The sequence below is a fragment of the Aegilops tauschii genome, chromosome 2, assembly GCF_002575655.3.
Source record: "Aegilops tauschii subsp. strangulata cultivar AL8/78 chromosome 2, Aet v6.0, whole genome shotgun sequence".
Classification (NCBI taxonomy): Eukaryota; Viridiplantae; Streptophyta; class Magnoliopsida; order Poales; family Poaceae; genus Aegilops; species Aegilops tauschii.
Window position 1 is genome coordinate 6,046,412 of NC_053036.3, and position 11,903 is coordinate 6,058,314.

The following is an 11,903-nucleotide window of genomic DNA, read 5'->3' on the forward strand; positions in this document are numbered from 1 at the left end:
ATCATTGAATACAAAAAATCTTCAGCTCACCGAGATGAAAATTTTATTTCGGATGGGAATTGCACTTTTTTTTCAGTCTAAAGTAGTATGCCACCTCTGTATTTTTTTTACGAAAGGGAGGTTAAAAACCCCGCCTCTACACCCAAGGATGCACACAACCATTTTTATTAACTTATTCAAAAGAGTCTGACAAAGCAAATGCATGGATCCACCCAAAGCCGCCTATTTGACTACCTCTGCCGGCTATAACGACAAGCATGATGAAGTGCCTGACCTCGTGCCAAAGCACCATCTTGTCTGGTGGCCTCCCCAAACAGCTCGCCGGCGAGTCGAGAGAACCATCTGGTTGTAGCAGATGCTCATTGTGCACCGCATGCACACGCTCTAGGCTCTGGCGCCGCCATCTTCCGCTGCCACATCTCCAGGAGGGATCAATGCACCGACCTTGCGTGGCCTCTCTGCCGTCGAAGCCAGACAGTGCCATCCTCTTGCACAAGTCCGTCTACACGCATCGGACGCCGAGACTCCACTGTATCACGCCGTCGAGATCCGCCTTCCTCGACGCGGAAGATGAAACCCTGCTCCAACTCTGGGCCCCTCCAGTCAGCACCTGCTCCAAAACGATGCCCCAAGGAAGGAAAACTGTATCGAAGATGCCGTCATCGTCCAATCAGGGAAGAACCCAAGATCTCGGGTTTCCCCCGGAGCACTTCGAGTGTGATGTCGCAACCTGCAACAATGATGCCGCGATAAGGGAATGAAGTCACAGATGCAGCCATCGTCTGCCATGACCGTAGTCGGCGCGATTTTCACCGGAAGTCGCCCCCCCCCCCCCCCCCCGATCTCGCAGCTTACTGGAACCGTACAGAGCATCGCTGTGAAGACAAAAGCCACCCTCGGCACGCCGGCAGGGAGCCTCCAGCCACCCCTCACTGGTTCCTCCTCGCGCCACCGGCCGGCGAAGGCCGCATCGCGATGGATCTGGGCAGGATAGCAGATCCGCAACCACCGATGCCACCCATATGCGTGCAGAGCATCCACCTTTGCTGAATGGAGCACCACCACCGCCACACCAACCATCCTCGGGTCAACCACTCCACCGGCCATGGGGCTTTGATCGTCGTTGTGCAGCAGGGGCGCCGCCCTAACTGCCGCCCCCGGCCTCCCCGTATGAACCGCCCCATCCGCCTCACGGGTGATCCAGCCGAGACCACCCGCGCTGGAGCCTCTTTGTCCTAAAGACGGTATTGTTGTCTTATTCCCACCCTAAATCAGAGTTAGGTAATTTTGGTAAGATTTAGATGGGAATTTCACTCTCTTTTTAGGAGAAGTCCAGCCGCCTCATATATAGATGAGAGGTGATAGCCGATTGAACAACAACACACAATTAATAAATTAATGTTTCATTTGTTACCTTTGCCTTTTTGTATTTACCTCATTTTATCTCTTCCTCATCCTTCCTTGTTCTTCTTGTTACAAGGCAGCGATCCTCGAGGCTATAGGAACGATTAGGTCGATCTAGGGTAGGCCGTACCCGCCACGTGCCTGGATGAGGTTCGTCCAGCCGCGTGGTGTTTCGGGTCACCAAAAGACCTTGATAGTGTGTTTCTATATCATGCTCCAGCGATGTGTCCTGCGTTTTGTGGTCATGGTGACATGTTCATGCATGAACACTAAATTTCTGTTTGTAATGTTTGAGGAAAAAGACTCAGCAAACACGACTTTGCCAAACCGCAGTAAGCCGTCAAATGGAGCACTCAACAAACTCTTTGGCGTGTGTTTATCGACCAGAGCCAAGTGCCGGTGACACGTGGAATCATATCGAAGTCCAGTAGTGACTTAGGATGCAACTTTTCATGTTTGAAATACGGGGTTGAAATAAGTCAAACTTTCAATTAACCGAGGAGGCGCAACTTAAGATGCAACTAAGTTTATACGAGGAATCTTTATGCAAACTGTGGTATCGAACGTTACGTATACGCTAACCTTGTAGTGGAGTTGCATTTTCCCTGTTGCTGCCAATTTATATATATTGTGAACCCGTGGTGGAAAGCTGGAAGCCACGGGGAAGTTTGTAAGCTGTAGTGCCATGGAGGGGCTAAGTTTGTGCTTGGTAGCCCTTGCCACATTGTTGGTCACTTGGCTTCTCAAGCTTGCTGCATCTTCTGGTAGTAGCAGCAAGGCCAAGAAGCCGCAGCTGCTGCCTCCCGGGCCATGGACACTGCCGATAATCGGCAGCCTCCACCACGTCGTGAGCGTGCTCCCGCACCAGAGGATTACAGAGCTGTGTCGCCTTTACGGGCCAGTGATGTTACTGAGGCTTGGGGAGGTACCAACCGTGGTCGTTTCGAGCGCCGAGGCAGCGGCACTGGTGATGAAGACCAACGACCTGGCGTTCGCGAACCGGCCACGCAGCGTGACGCAGGAGATCTACAGCTGCGGTGGGCAGGGCATCGCCCTAGCCCCCTACGGCGAGCAGTGGCGCCAGATGCGCAAGGTGTGCGTGGTGGAGCTCCTCAGCGCCAAGCAGGTGAAGCGGATAGAGGGCATCAGGGCCGAGGAGGTGAGCAACCTCCTCCAGTCCATCTCCATCACGGCCTCCGCCCGGGCTGGCGGCGTCAACCTGAGCGAGAAGGTGTCGGCGTTCAGCAACAACATCGTGTCACGCGGGTTATTCACTGAGAGGTGCGCCCGGCAGGACGAGTACCTCGGTGAGATCGACAAGATGGCCTCCCTGATGAGCGGCTTCAGCCTCGTCGACCTTTTCCCTTCATCGCGGTTGGTGCGGTGGTTGAGCAATGGAGAGCGCAACATGAAAAGATGTTGTGCCAGAATGCAAGGCATCATCTCGGACATCATCGACGGGAGGAAGGCGGCGCCGCACCGCGCCGACACCGAGGACCTGCTTGATGTGCTGCTCAGGCTGCAGGCTGAGGACTCGCTGCCATTCCCGCTAACCACAGAGTCTATCGGCGTCCTCATCTTTGTGAGTTACCAATCTTTTTGCTACTAATATCTTTGGAAATGTGCAGTAATAGTATTTTATTACTTATTTTCTCCTGCAAAAACTAGTTGTTTCTTAATACTACTGTATATTAATTGTACATGAAACACACAACTGTTATTCTCAGGACATATTTACAGCTGCCACTGAGTCGTCAGCGACCGTTTTGGAGTGGGCTATGTCAGAGATTTTCAATCACCCCAACGTAATGGCTAAAGTTCAGTCAGAGGTTCGACATGTATTAGGTCCAGGCAAAGCTGTCATCACGAATAACGACATCGCTGAGCTGCACTATCTGCGAATGGTCATCAAGGAAGTTTTTCGGATACATACTCCTATCCCCCTACCCGTTCCTAGAGAGGCCAGAGAGGATTGTAAAATCATGGGCTATGACATACCTAAAGGTACTACTATCTATGTCAATGCCTTTGCGATTTCTCGAGATCCTAAATATTGGGATAGCCCTGAAGAGTTTAATCCGGAAAGGTTTGAGAACAATAACATGGATTATTATGGGACACACTTCGAGTTCACCCCATTTGGAGCAGGTCGACGACAATGTCCTGGGATATTATTTGGCACGTCGACTGTGGAGATTGGATTGACAAATCTTCTCTACCACTTCGACTGGGCGCATCCTAACGGGGCAGGCGAGTCAGTAGACATGTCCGAGAAATTCGGTATCGCCACAGGCAGAAGGTGTGACCTGCAGCTGATAGCTATTCCCTATGTACCATCCAGCAGTACTTAGATATATCTACTCTTTCAGCGTCCGTGTTTTCTTCTTAGGCAACTTTCAGCATCCATGTTAAATGCATTGTATCTTCCTACTTTTTTTTCAATAGTTTGAATTGCTCACCACATGTGTCACGTGGTTTGTATCTCCGTACTTTGAAATAAAGAGAATTCTAATTCTCAATCGACGAGGGAAGAATTCTTTCGGTTTATATATTTTGTATGGCACGTGTATCATGATATCCAAAAGTATTTGTTAGGGTACATTTAGTTTAAAACTGCGACATTTATTTTGGATTGGTGAGAGTATATGTTTATTTGGTACTATACATGGGGTTTTCATCATTTAAAACATGTACACCATATGTACTGGCCCATGGGGCTCGGTAATACAACAAGCGATTTCGTGAGTTCTCTCTTATCTAATCCATTTATACATAGTATCTACCGCAAGTTCCTGACCAAGCTCCACCACAGTTTACGCGCCTCTCGCCCTGTTTAGTACTGTGGGTCGCCTTTCAAACTGATCTACCACATATGCGCGTCTCTACAAGATCCTCTGATATCATCATCTCATCGAGTAAGCGCGTAACCCTGCGGCTTTCGTTCCTCTATTGATATTTTGTTCCTCAAATCGAATCTTTCTTTGTCGAGGATCTCTGGTTTAGGGTACTCCATCGAGTTTAGTTTCTTCTTCTAATGGATGTGACCGTCTAAGGTGGCTATTTGAGCGATTTAAGTATCACGATTGTCTGGTGCTCTGGATTGATGGACGGAAACATGGGCTGGGTTCGATTTCAACTCGGCGATAGCCGAGTCTATAGTAAGAGCCGCTTTGTGAACAACATAGGATGACATAGCAAGTGTAACCGCAGTAGAGCAATTATGCCTCAAGCCCATAACTCTTCCTTCTAGGGATCAGATCAACCTAAAGCACCATCAGTTGTGGATGAATCCACAAAGCCTTTCTAATTAGCTCGTCAAGCGAAGTAGCTATCAACGGCTTTAGCATGACAACTAGAACATCAAGCCATGGTAAACTCCTTCGGTCGAGAATTGGGCTGTTGTTCCATCATTTCTTTGGACCGCAATGTCGCCACCCTAAGGTCCATCCTATTGTCGCATCGACTCGCATGCTGCAGCTACGTTGTACCCATCGGCCGTAGCATCGCCGCACATGATTGATCTTTTCATCCCGTACGTTGACATTTATCTTGGAGCCCACTGCGCCGCCTTCCTAGGTGCAGGATTATCACCGTCCATGTATGGTCTTCGTCACATTGTTGGGTTCTTCTTCGCCTACTTCGAACTTCGTCATCGCGCTTCTGCAGGCAATCATCGTTGCCTCCTCATGCTACTTTTGGTTTCGTCGACTACAACTTTGTCTTCGTGCAGCACATGCTCATTGCTAGTATCGCCGTCTCTTCCCCGACCACTTCATTTACTCCGGCAACCATGGGAAATATCAGCACCTTCAACCCCACTGCCATTTTGAGCCACATTGGTCCTGGAGCCCTCCTATGTTGGTTCCTCCGACATGTTGTACAGTTTGTGCTGGTCCCCGTCTAAGCATGCTTGGTGCTGGAAATACCGATGTGTGCCTTCATCCCTGACGTGTCCTGGGGCTTGGCAAAACCGGTGCAGCGCCTCGTCTACAATGGCTTCGAAAACATTGTCTTTGGCATCGACATCCTCCTTGACGACAGCCTCGATCATGTCCTCAACTGCACGATGCCTCCTAGATCCCGTGGCTCCACATGTGGCTACCTCGACACCAGCCACCCCGACATCTACATCAATCATGTCACCCCTCGCACGGCTGGCTCAACGACAACTACAATGTCGCACGCTCTCTGCTAAGCGAGTTGACGATGAACTCGCTGATACCAACATTGTAATCTCTCACCTTACCATGTTTTGTTATAATCCTATATAAGCAAGATTAGGGTTATTATTTGTAGAGTGGAGGCATGCCTCGGCAAAATATGTGCCTCATGTCCATCCGATGACACAAGGTAGTGTTCCATGACTAAAACCCATGCACATTACTTAATGATGTCGGTTCGCTTGCTGGAGCCGAACATGACGATCCTCACTTCATTGGATCGTAACTACGACATCCAGATCATCATCACTTATTTCAATATTGCTCAATACCATGGAAAAAATCAGGCTAATAAGGTGGGTGGAAACAACATTACCCTCTCAGACGTCGATGGTAGGTAACACAACGGGAAAATACAAAGACGTCATGGGTCACAACTTCCTCAAAAGAGGCTTTCGCCCCGATTTATATTTAAAGCAACAACAGAACAATGTACACGGCAGACCGATACAACATGGTGAGGTGGATCTCATACAACACCAATCCCAAGATAACCAGACCACGTAGAATGCATGCACATGCGCTACCGAAAGAGAGCATAGGAAGAGCTGAATACAATGCCATGCTACACCCTATCCCACCTAAGCTCCATGAAAATGCCCCCAAGAGGGAGAATGACGCTACGCGTCGCTGCTGTCGAGTCTGAATGGACAAAGGTTTTCACCTGGAACCCAGCCATGAACAGGAGCACCACGATAACGTCTTCAAGAAGAGAGTAGCGCCCTCCAGCGTTGTTGGTGGCGAAAAAGCACGAAGCTTTCACTCGGTAGCTCCCCCGTGCCAGCACGAGGCATCGAGGACAAGCGCGACGAGACTAGAACTCTAGATCCAGATTGGGGCGCCACCACTGCCAGAGATAGAGATCATGCCAGAGCGACCTGAGCTTCATCTCTTGCTGCCCCTACGGCCGAGAGGCAAAGCCACCACCACCACCATGGTGCCAGCCGGAGAGCCAACCATGCGGATGACCAACCGGATCCGCCACCCTGGCATCCATGTCTAGAACACCACCACCTGCCTACATCACAGTGCACCCACCATGCCTGGAGAAGTAAAAGGCATCTCCTTTCACTGCTAGACCAGTATTAGCCACAAAGTTTTGGGTCAACGACTCCACGGTACAAGGCGCCAACACCTGTGTCTCCAGCCAGTCCCGGTGGACCGAGGGAGACACAACCCCGCGGCTACCGACGGCCATCGTGGAGCACGCTCGCACTACGCCAAGCCCGCAATCTCTGACACCGATCTTCCTGGCAAGGTGACAGAATCGCAACTACCGCACCCGCGAGGAGAGGGATCTCATCTCCTGGTTGCCACTCGGGCAAAGCCCAATCTCACCTACCAAGCGCAACCACACTGACCCACCTCGGGCACAAACCTAGCCCACATGAGCGCGAACCCTAGGACCGAGCCACCGTCGTCGCACATGCGGCAAGCTCGACACTGTGGCCGACACCCGCGCAACGGGGAGATCGCCACCTCCACCCTACGCCGCCAACCAGAGCCCATCTGTTAGATTTGCGACGCCATAAGCTCGACCGGCCCACACCACTGCCATGACCGCTTGCAGCCACCCGAGCCAGCCGGAAAGAACCCATCTGGACCTCCAGGCCACCACGGATGAGCCCCGCCATACGGCATCCTCCACCGTGCCGCCCCGCCAAGGCAGAGGCCACGAGCCGCGCCACCCGTAGCTCGCACCGCCCTGCCCAGGCAGAGGCCACGATCCACGCCAACCGTAGCACGTGCCTCCCACAGGCAACAGGACGGCAGATCCGGGCGGATCCCATGTCGCCGCCGCATCTCTACCCCAGGCGCGCCCAATGACCTGAGAAAATTCCGTGCACCCGCCACACCACCTGCGAACACCAGGGAGTCACCGAGCCATCGTCAATAGACGTCGCGGCCACCCAGCGCACCCGGCATCGCGCCACTGAGCCCCGCACCAGCTCCACGTCTCCGTCGGCTCGCCATCCCGCGCCAGCCAGGTGCACCGAGCAGAGAGGAAGACGCAACCCCGCTGCTGCCTAAGCCGGCCGGGCTTTGCCCAGTGGCACCTCTTGGCGGCGACGGGGGAGAGCTGTTGAAGGGAGAGGGGTGGAGGCCGGCGAGGCAAGGAATCCCCCGTCCTCTAGCGGGAGTGGCGCGGGGGAGAGAGGGGAAAGTCCCACCGGTCACAACTCACCAAGGAAGAGAGGAGCTAAGATGCGTCACAAGTAATAATAAATTCAAATACCACTTGGATATGTCACCTCGTTAAAATTTGGAGTGACAAGTGGATAGGCATTGTTAAGTTTCGCCTTGAAACTAAGAGCATGATTAATAATAAAGTCAACTGCTGGCTATAAGATGTTGCCATATCATCTATAGCCGACACATATAGTCACTCATACAACAAGGTTAGCTATGAGGTTGTCTATAAGATTAGTATTTTTTCTCATCTTTTCTCTATCTCTTTCTTCACATTTATTGCATTTGCCTAGGAGCACGCATATAGCTAGGCTCTCGCATGAAAGCCCGCTCCCGTTACTTTTTCATGTCTCTCTCCTTTACACAGGCAAAGTTGCCATGTAAACGGGCTATAAACCTTCTATTGAACTTACTCTAATCCGATGATTAGATTTGGCAGCAGACTTGAGAACTCTCTCTCTCTCTCTCTCTCTCTCTCTCTCTCTCGTGGAATTGGAATTAGGCTGCGCGAGGTCCTTAAAGGCGAGCTCCTAGGGCTCTTCTCCGTAGAGATCAATCGCCAGACAGAAATCAAAGTTGTTATGCCTTCGGGAATGGGACGTGAGCACACAGTTTTACCATCAGCATGCCATCCATCGCTGAAGAAAGAACGCAATCACGATTTTGCGTAACAACGAGGAGATCTTCACAGGCAGGACAAGATTGCGGTCGTGGTGAATGAGTACTATGCTAGCATCATGAGCTCAGCCCCGGAACATGCGTGCTCTCTGAACCTTTATGCCTGAACTTATCAGCGCTGGACATTTCTCATCTTGAGGCCCCGTTCACTTGTGAGGAGGTGGAAAAGGTTGTTAAGTCAATGCGCCGGGCCGGACGGATTTACGAGGGGCTTCTATAGTATGTGCTGGAACATTATTCAGAGTGACTTCATGAGGAAGAGACTTCGGGAGGCTACAACTTCCCCACGTAGTTGGTGACTTTGGCGGATACCGTGCCCGACTCAATGAGATCATGGCTGACTGCACCGAGGACAAGATCTATACACACTTTCACATTTATATTTATGTGTTCGGATCAAGGAGCCATGTATATGTGCATGACCGTGTAAAAGATGAGGCTAATTCTTGATGCAAATTAAAAAAACTCTTAGAAGTCCACAATCTTATCTAGAATTATTACAATCATGTTTTGAAAGCTCTCAAACAATATAGTACTACATATACGACAATGTTCTCAACGGAACTTCTCTTATTCTAAAGCAGAAAGCTACAATGTAGTAGAGTGCAAATGTTGAAGCTGAAGATGCGTCATCATAGGATTGACATATAGATAAATACCATAACTTCTGCATCACTCCGACTGAACTTCATAGTTCCACATGTGTGGAACGGCTCTGAGCTTCAGGTCATACCTTTTGTTTACCGTCAGGCCAAATTTCTCGGACATGTCAAGTGAAGCTCCATCAGGAAGTATCCAGTTGAAGTGATACAATAGGTTGGCCAATACGATGTCCAAGGTCGACGTGCTGAACAACATTCCTGGGCACAGCCGTCGCCCAGACCCAAAGGGGGTGTATTCAAAGTATGTCCCATTGTAATCTATGCTGTTGTTTTCAAATCTCTCGGGCTTAAACTCTTCAGGGTTCTTCCAGTATGTTGGATCTCTAGAAATTCCGAACACATTAACATACACATTGGTGCCTTTGAGAATGTTGTATCCCATCATTTTACAGTCCTCTCTAGCCCGGCGGGGGACTAATGGGCCTGGTGGATGCAACCTAAGAACTTCTTTGATAACCATCCGTAGGTAGTGGAGTTCTCCAAGGTCTCTGTTAGTAATTATAGCCCTTTTTTCACCTAGGACCTGCCGAACCTCTTGTTGTGCCTTAGCCATAGCTTCCGGGTGAATCACCAGTTCCGACATAGTCCACTCCAAAACGGTCGATGTGCTTTCTGTGCCGGCTGCAAACATGTCCTGGTGGGTAGTGGCAGTATATATATACATATAAATCAGTACTATAGTAGTAAGAAGAAAATTATTCATTGAACGGAACTGTATGGTTCACAAAACATTAATACTAACAAGTACTCCCTCGGTTCCAAAATAGATGACCTGACTTTATACTAATTTTGCACTAAAATTAGTACAAAGTTGAATCATTTATTTTAGAATGGAGGGAGTACAGTATAATATATATAGACTGTCATAAAAATTTACTCACAAACAAGACGGCGCCGATGGTGTCAGTCGTTAGAGGGAATGCCAACGAGGCCTCCTCCTGCAGCCTGAGCAGCACGTCAAGGAGATCCTCGTCGTCGGTGGCACCGTTGCCGGGATTCAGCGACTCTTTGCGCCCCTTGATAATCTCAGCGATTATCTGATGGATGCGAGCACAGCTCCTCTTCATGTGGCGCTCGCCATTGCTCAGCCACCGTGATAACGGTGATGACGGGAAGAGGTCGACGAGGCAAAAGCCACCCAGCAGCCGGAACACCTCGTCCAACTCGCGGAGGTACTCTTCCTGCTGCGGGAACTTGCCACCGAAAACTGCCTGCGAGATGACGTCGTTGCTGAGCGCGGCCACCATCTCGCTGATGTTGACGGTAGCACCGGCGGAGGCCGTGATGGAGCGGACGAGGTCGCCGACCTCCTTGGCCCGGATGCCCTCCATGCGTTTGACCTGCTTGGAGCTGAGGAGCTCCACGACACACAGCTTGCGCATCTGGCGCCAATGGTCGCCGTAGGGGGCGAAGAGGAGGCCCTTGCCACCACGGCCAGCGATGTCCAGCGTGACGCTACAGGGCCGGCCTGCGAGCGCGAGGTCGTTGGTCTTCATCACCAGCGCTGCCCCCTCAGCGCTGGAAACGATCACCGTCGAGACCTCCCCTAGCTTCAGGAGCATCAATGGCCCATGCCGGCGAGACAGCTTTGTAATGGTGCGGTGTGGGAGGAGGCTGAGGACGTGGTGGAGGCTGCCGATGATAGGAAGCGTCCATGGTCCGGGAGGCAACTCCTGCTTGGCCTTGCTTCTACCACTGGAGGAAGCTTTGAGCTTGAGAAGCCAAGTGACCAACACCGTGGCAAGGGCTACGAGGCATAAACTAATTAGCACCTCCATGTCAATACTGCAGTGATGTGTTTCAAGCTTTCCGCTCGCTGGTAAGAATATATATACACGTATGCGGTGAACGGAAATGCAACTCCACTGCTAAGTTAGCGAAAACGTATTATTGATAAGAGAGTGGTTTTTCAGCTTCCAGGTGCCCCTACACCCTCTATAACCAGTAAATTCAGAAAAAGGGACTAACTGTTCTCTGTGGGGCTTTCTCTTCCACCCCCCACGACCCCCGCTAGGGTTCCCTACCCCGCCGCCGCCGACCGCCGGGCGCGCGCCTCCTAGCCCGCCCCGCTCCCCTCCGCCCCCCTCTCCTCCCCTCCCCTCCCGCGGCGCGCCCGCGCGTGCCTGCAAAGCCCGGTGGCCACAGCGGCGGCGGGGCCCTTCTTCCCCATCCGCTTGTGGGCGCCGGCGCGGGGAGGCCCCTTCGAGTGGCGGCGCTGGACGTCCGCGGGGTCCAGCGGCGCGGCGACGGTCTCACGGGTCGGCGGGGTGGCCTGCTGGTGGCGGCGCTCCGGCTACCTTCGTTCCGCGCGCGGCGGGGTGGCTACGATGCTCCCGTCTCGGGAGGTGGCGCGCGGCCGGTCTCTTGCCGGATCCGGCCGGATTTGGCGTTGGGGGCCTGCCGGCGGCGCGTGGCTCCGGTGGTGCATGCCCGGCGGCTCCGGCGCTTGGAGCTCGACGGGCGACGCGGGTAGGGCAGCGGCCGGGCGTGGCCGCTGCTCCGGCCGTGGGCGGCGGCATGGGGAGGTCTCGGTGGTGTCCTCCCAGTGTCGTGGCGGCTTCACGGTCGGGCCGTCTCGACCTTCACCCCATCTCCTCATCGTCCGGGCGCTACTCCCATCAATGGGCTGGTCCTCTCCCAGCTGCGGTCCACTGCTCATCTCGCACCCCGGTGCTGCAGGACCGAGCTCGTCTCGCGCATGGTGCAGCAGGAATGACCTCGTCCCCCTGTCGATGCTGCAGGATCGAGC

The 11,903-nt window shown here is 52.3% G+C and overlaps 2 protein-coding genes across 2 annotated transcripts; one reads left to right on the forward strand and one right to left on the reverse strand.

Annotated features, from left to right (window-relative positions):
* Window positions 1-2,045: 2,045 nt before the first annotated feature.
* LOC109760367 (desmethyl-deoxy-podophyllotoxin synthase) lies at window positions 2,046-3,951 on the forward strand. Its single transcript, XM_020319199.3, has 2 exons — window positions 2,046-2,986; window positions 3,132-3,951. Exons 1-2 carry the CDS (start codon window positions 2,090-2,092, stop codon window positions 3,753-3,755), a joined length of 1,521 nt encoding a protein of 506 aa, XP_020174788.1. The 5' UTR covers window positions 2,046-2,089; the 3' UTR covers window positions 3,756-3,951.
* A 4,984-nt stretch (window positions 3,952-8,935) lies between these two features.
* Window positions 8,936-10,953, reverse strand: LOC109760366 (zealexin A1 synthase). The gene is made up of 2 exons (XM_020319198.4): window positions 10,036-10,953; window positions 8,936-9,788 (listed from the first exon to the last, which is right to left on the reverse strand). Exons 1-2 carry the CDS (start codon window positions 10,930-10,932, stop codon window positions 9,165-9,167), a joined length of 1,521 nt encoding a protein of 506 aa, XP_020174787.1. The 5' UTR covers window positions 10,933-10,953; the 3' UTR covers window positions 8,936-9,164.
* Window positions 10,954-11,903: the final 950 nt, after the last annotated feature.

Excerpts from the sequence above, each read along its gene's own strand:
- LOC109760367 (XM_020319199.3), top strand. The coding sequence starts at position 2,090 with ATGGAGGGGCTAAGTTTGTGCTTGGTAGCCCTTGCCACATTGTTGGTC. Across the intron at positions 2,987-3,131 it reads CTATCGGCGTCCTCATCTTT|GACATATTTACAGCTGCCAC; the intron begins GTGAGTTACCAA and ends TGTTATTCTCAG.
- LOC109760366 (XM_020319198.4), bottom strand. The coding sequence starts at position 10,932 with ATGGAGGTGCTAATTAGTTTATGCCTCGTAGCCCTTGCCACGGTGTTG. Across the intron at positions 9,789-10,035 it reads CCATCGGCGCCGTCTTGTTT|GACATGTTTGCAGCCGGCAC; the intron begins GTGAGTAAATTT and ends ACTACCCACCAG.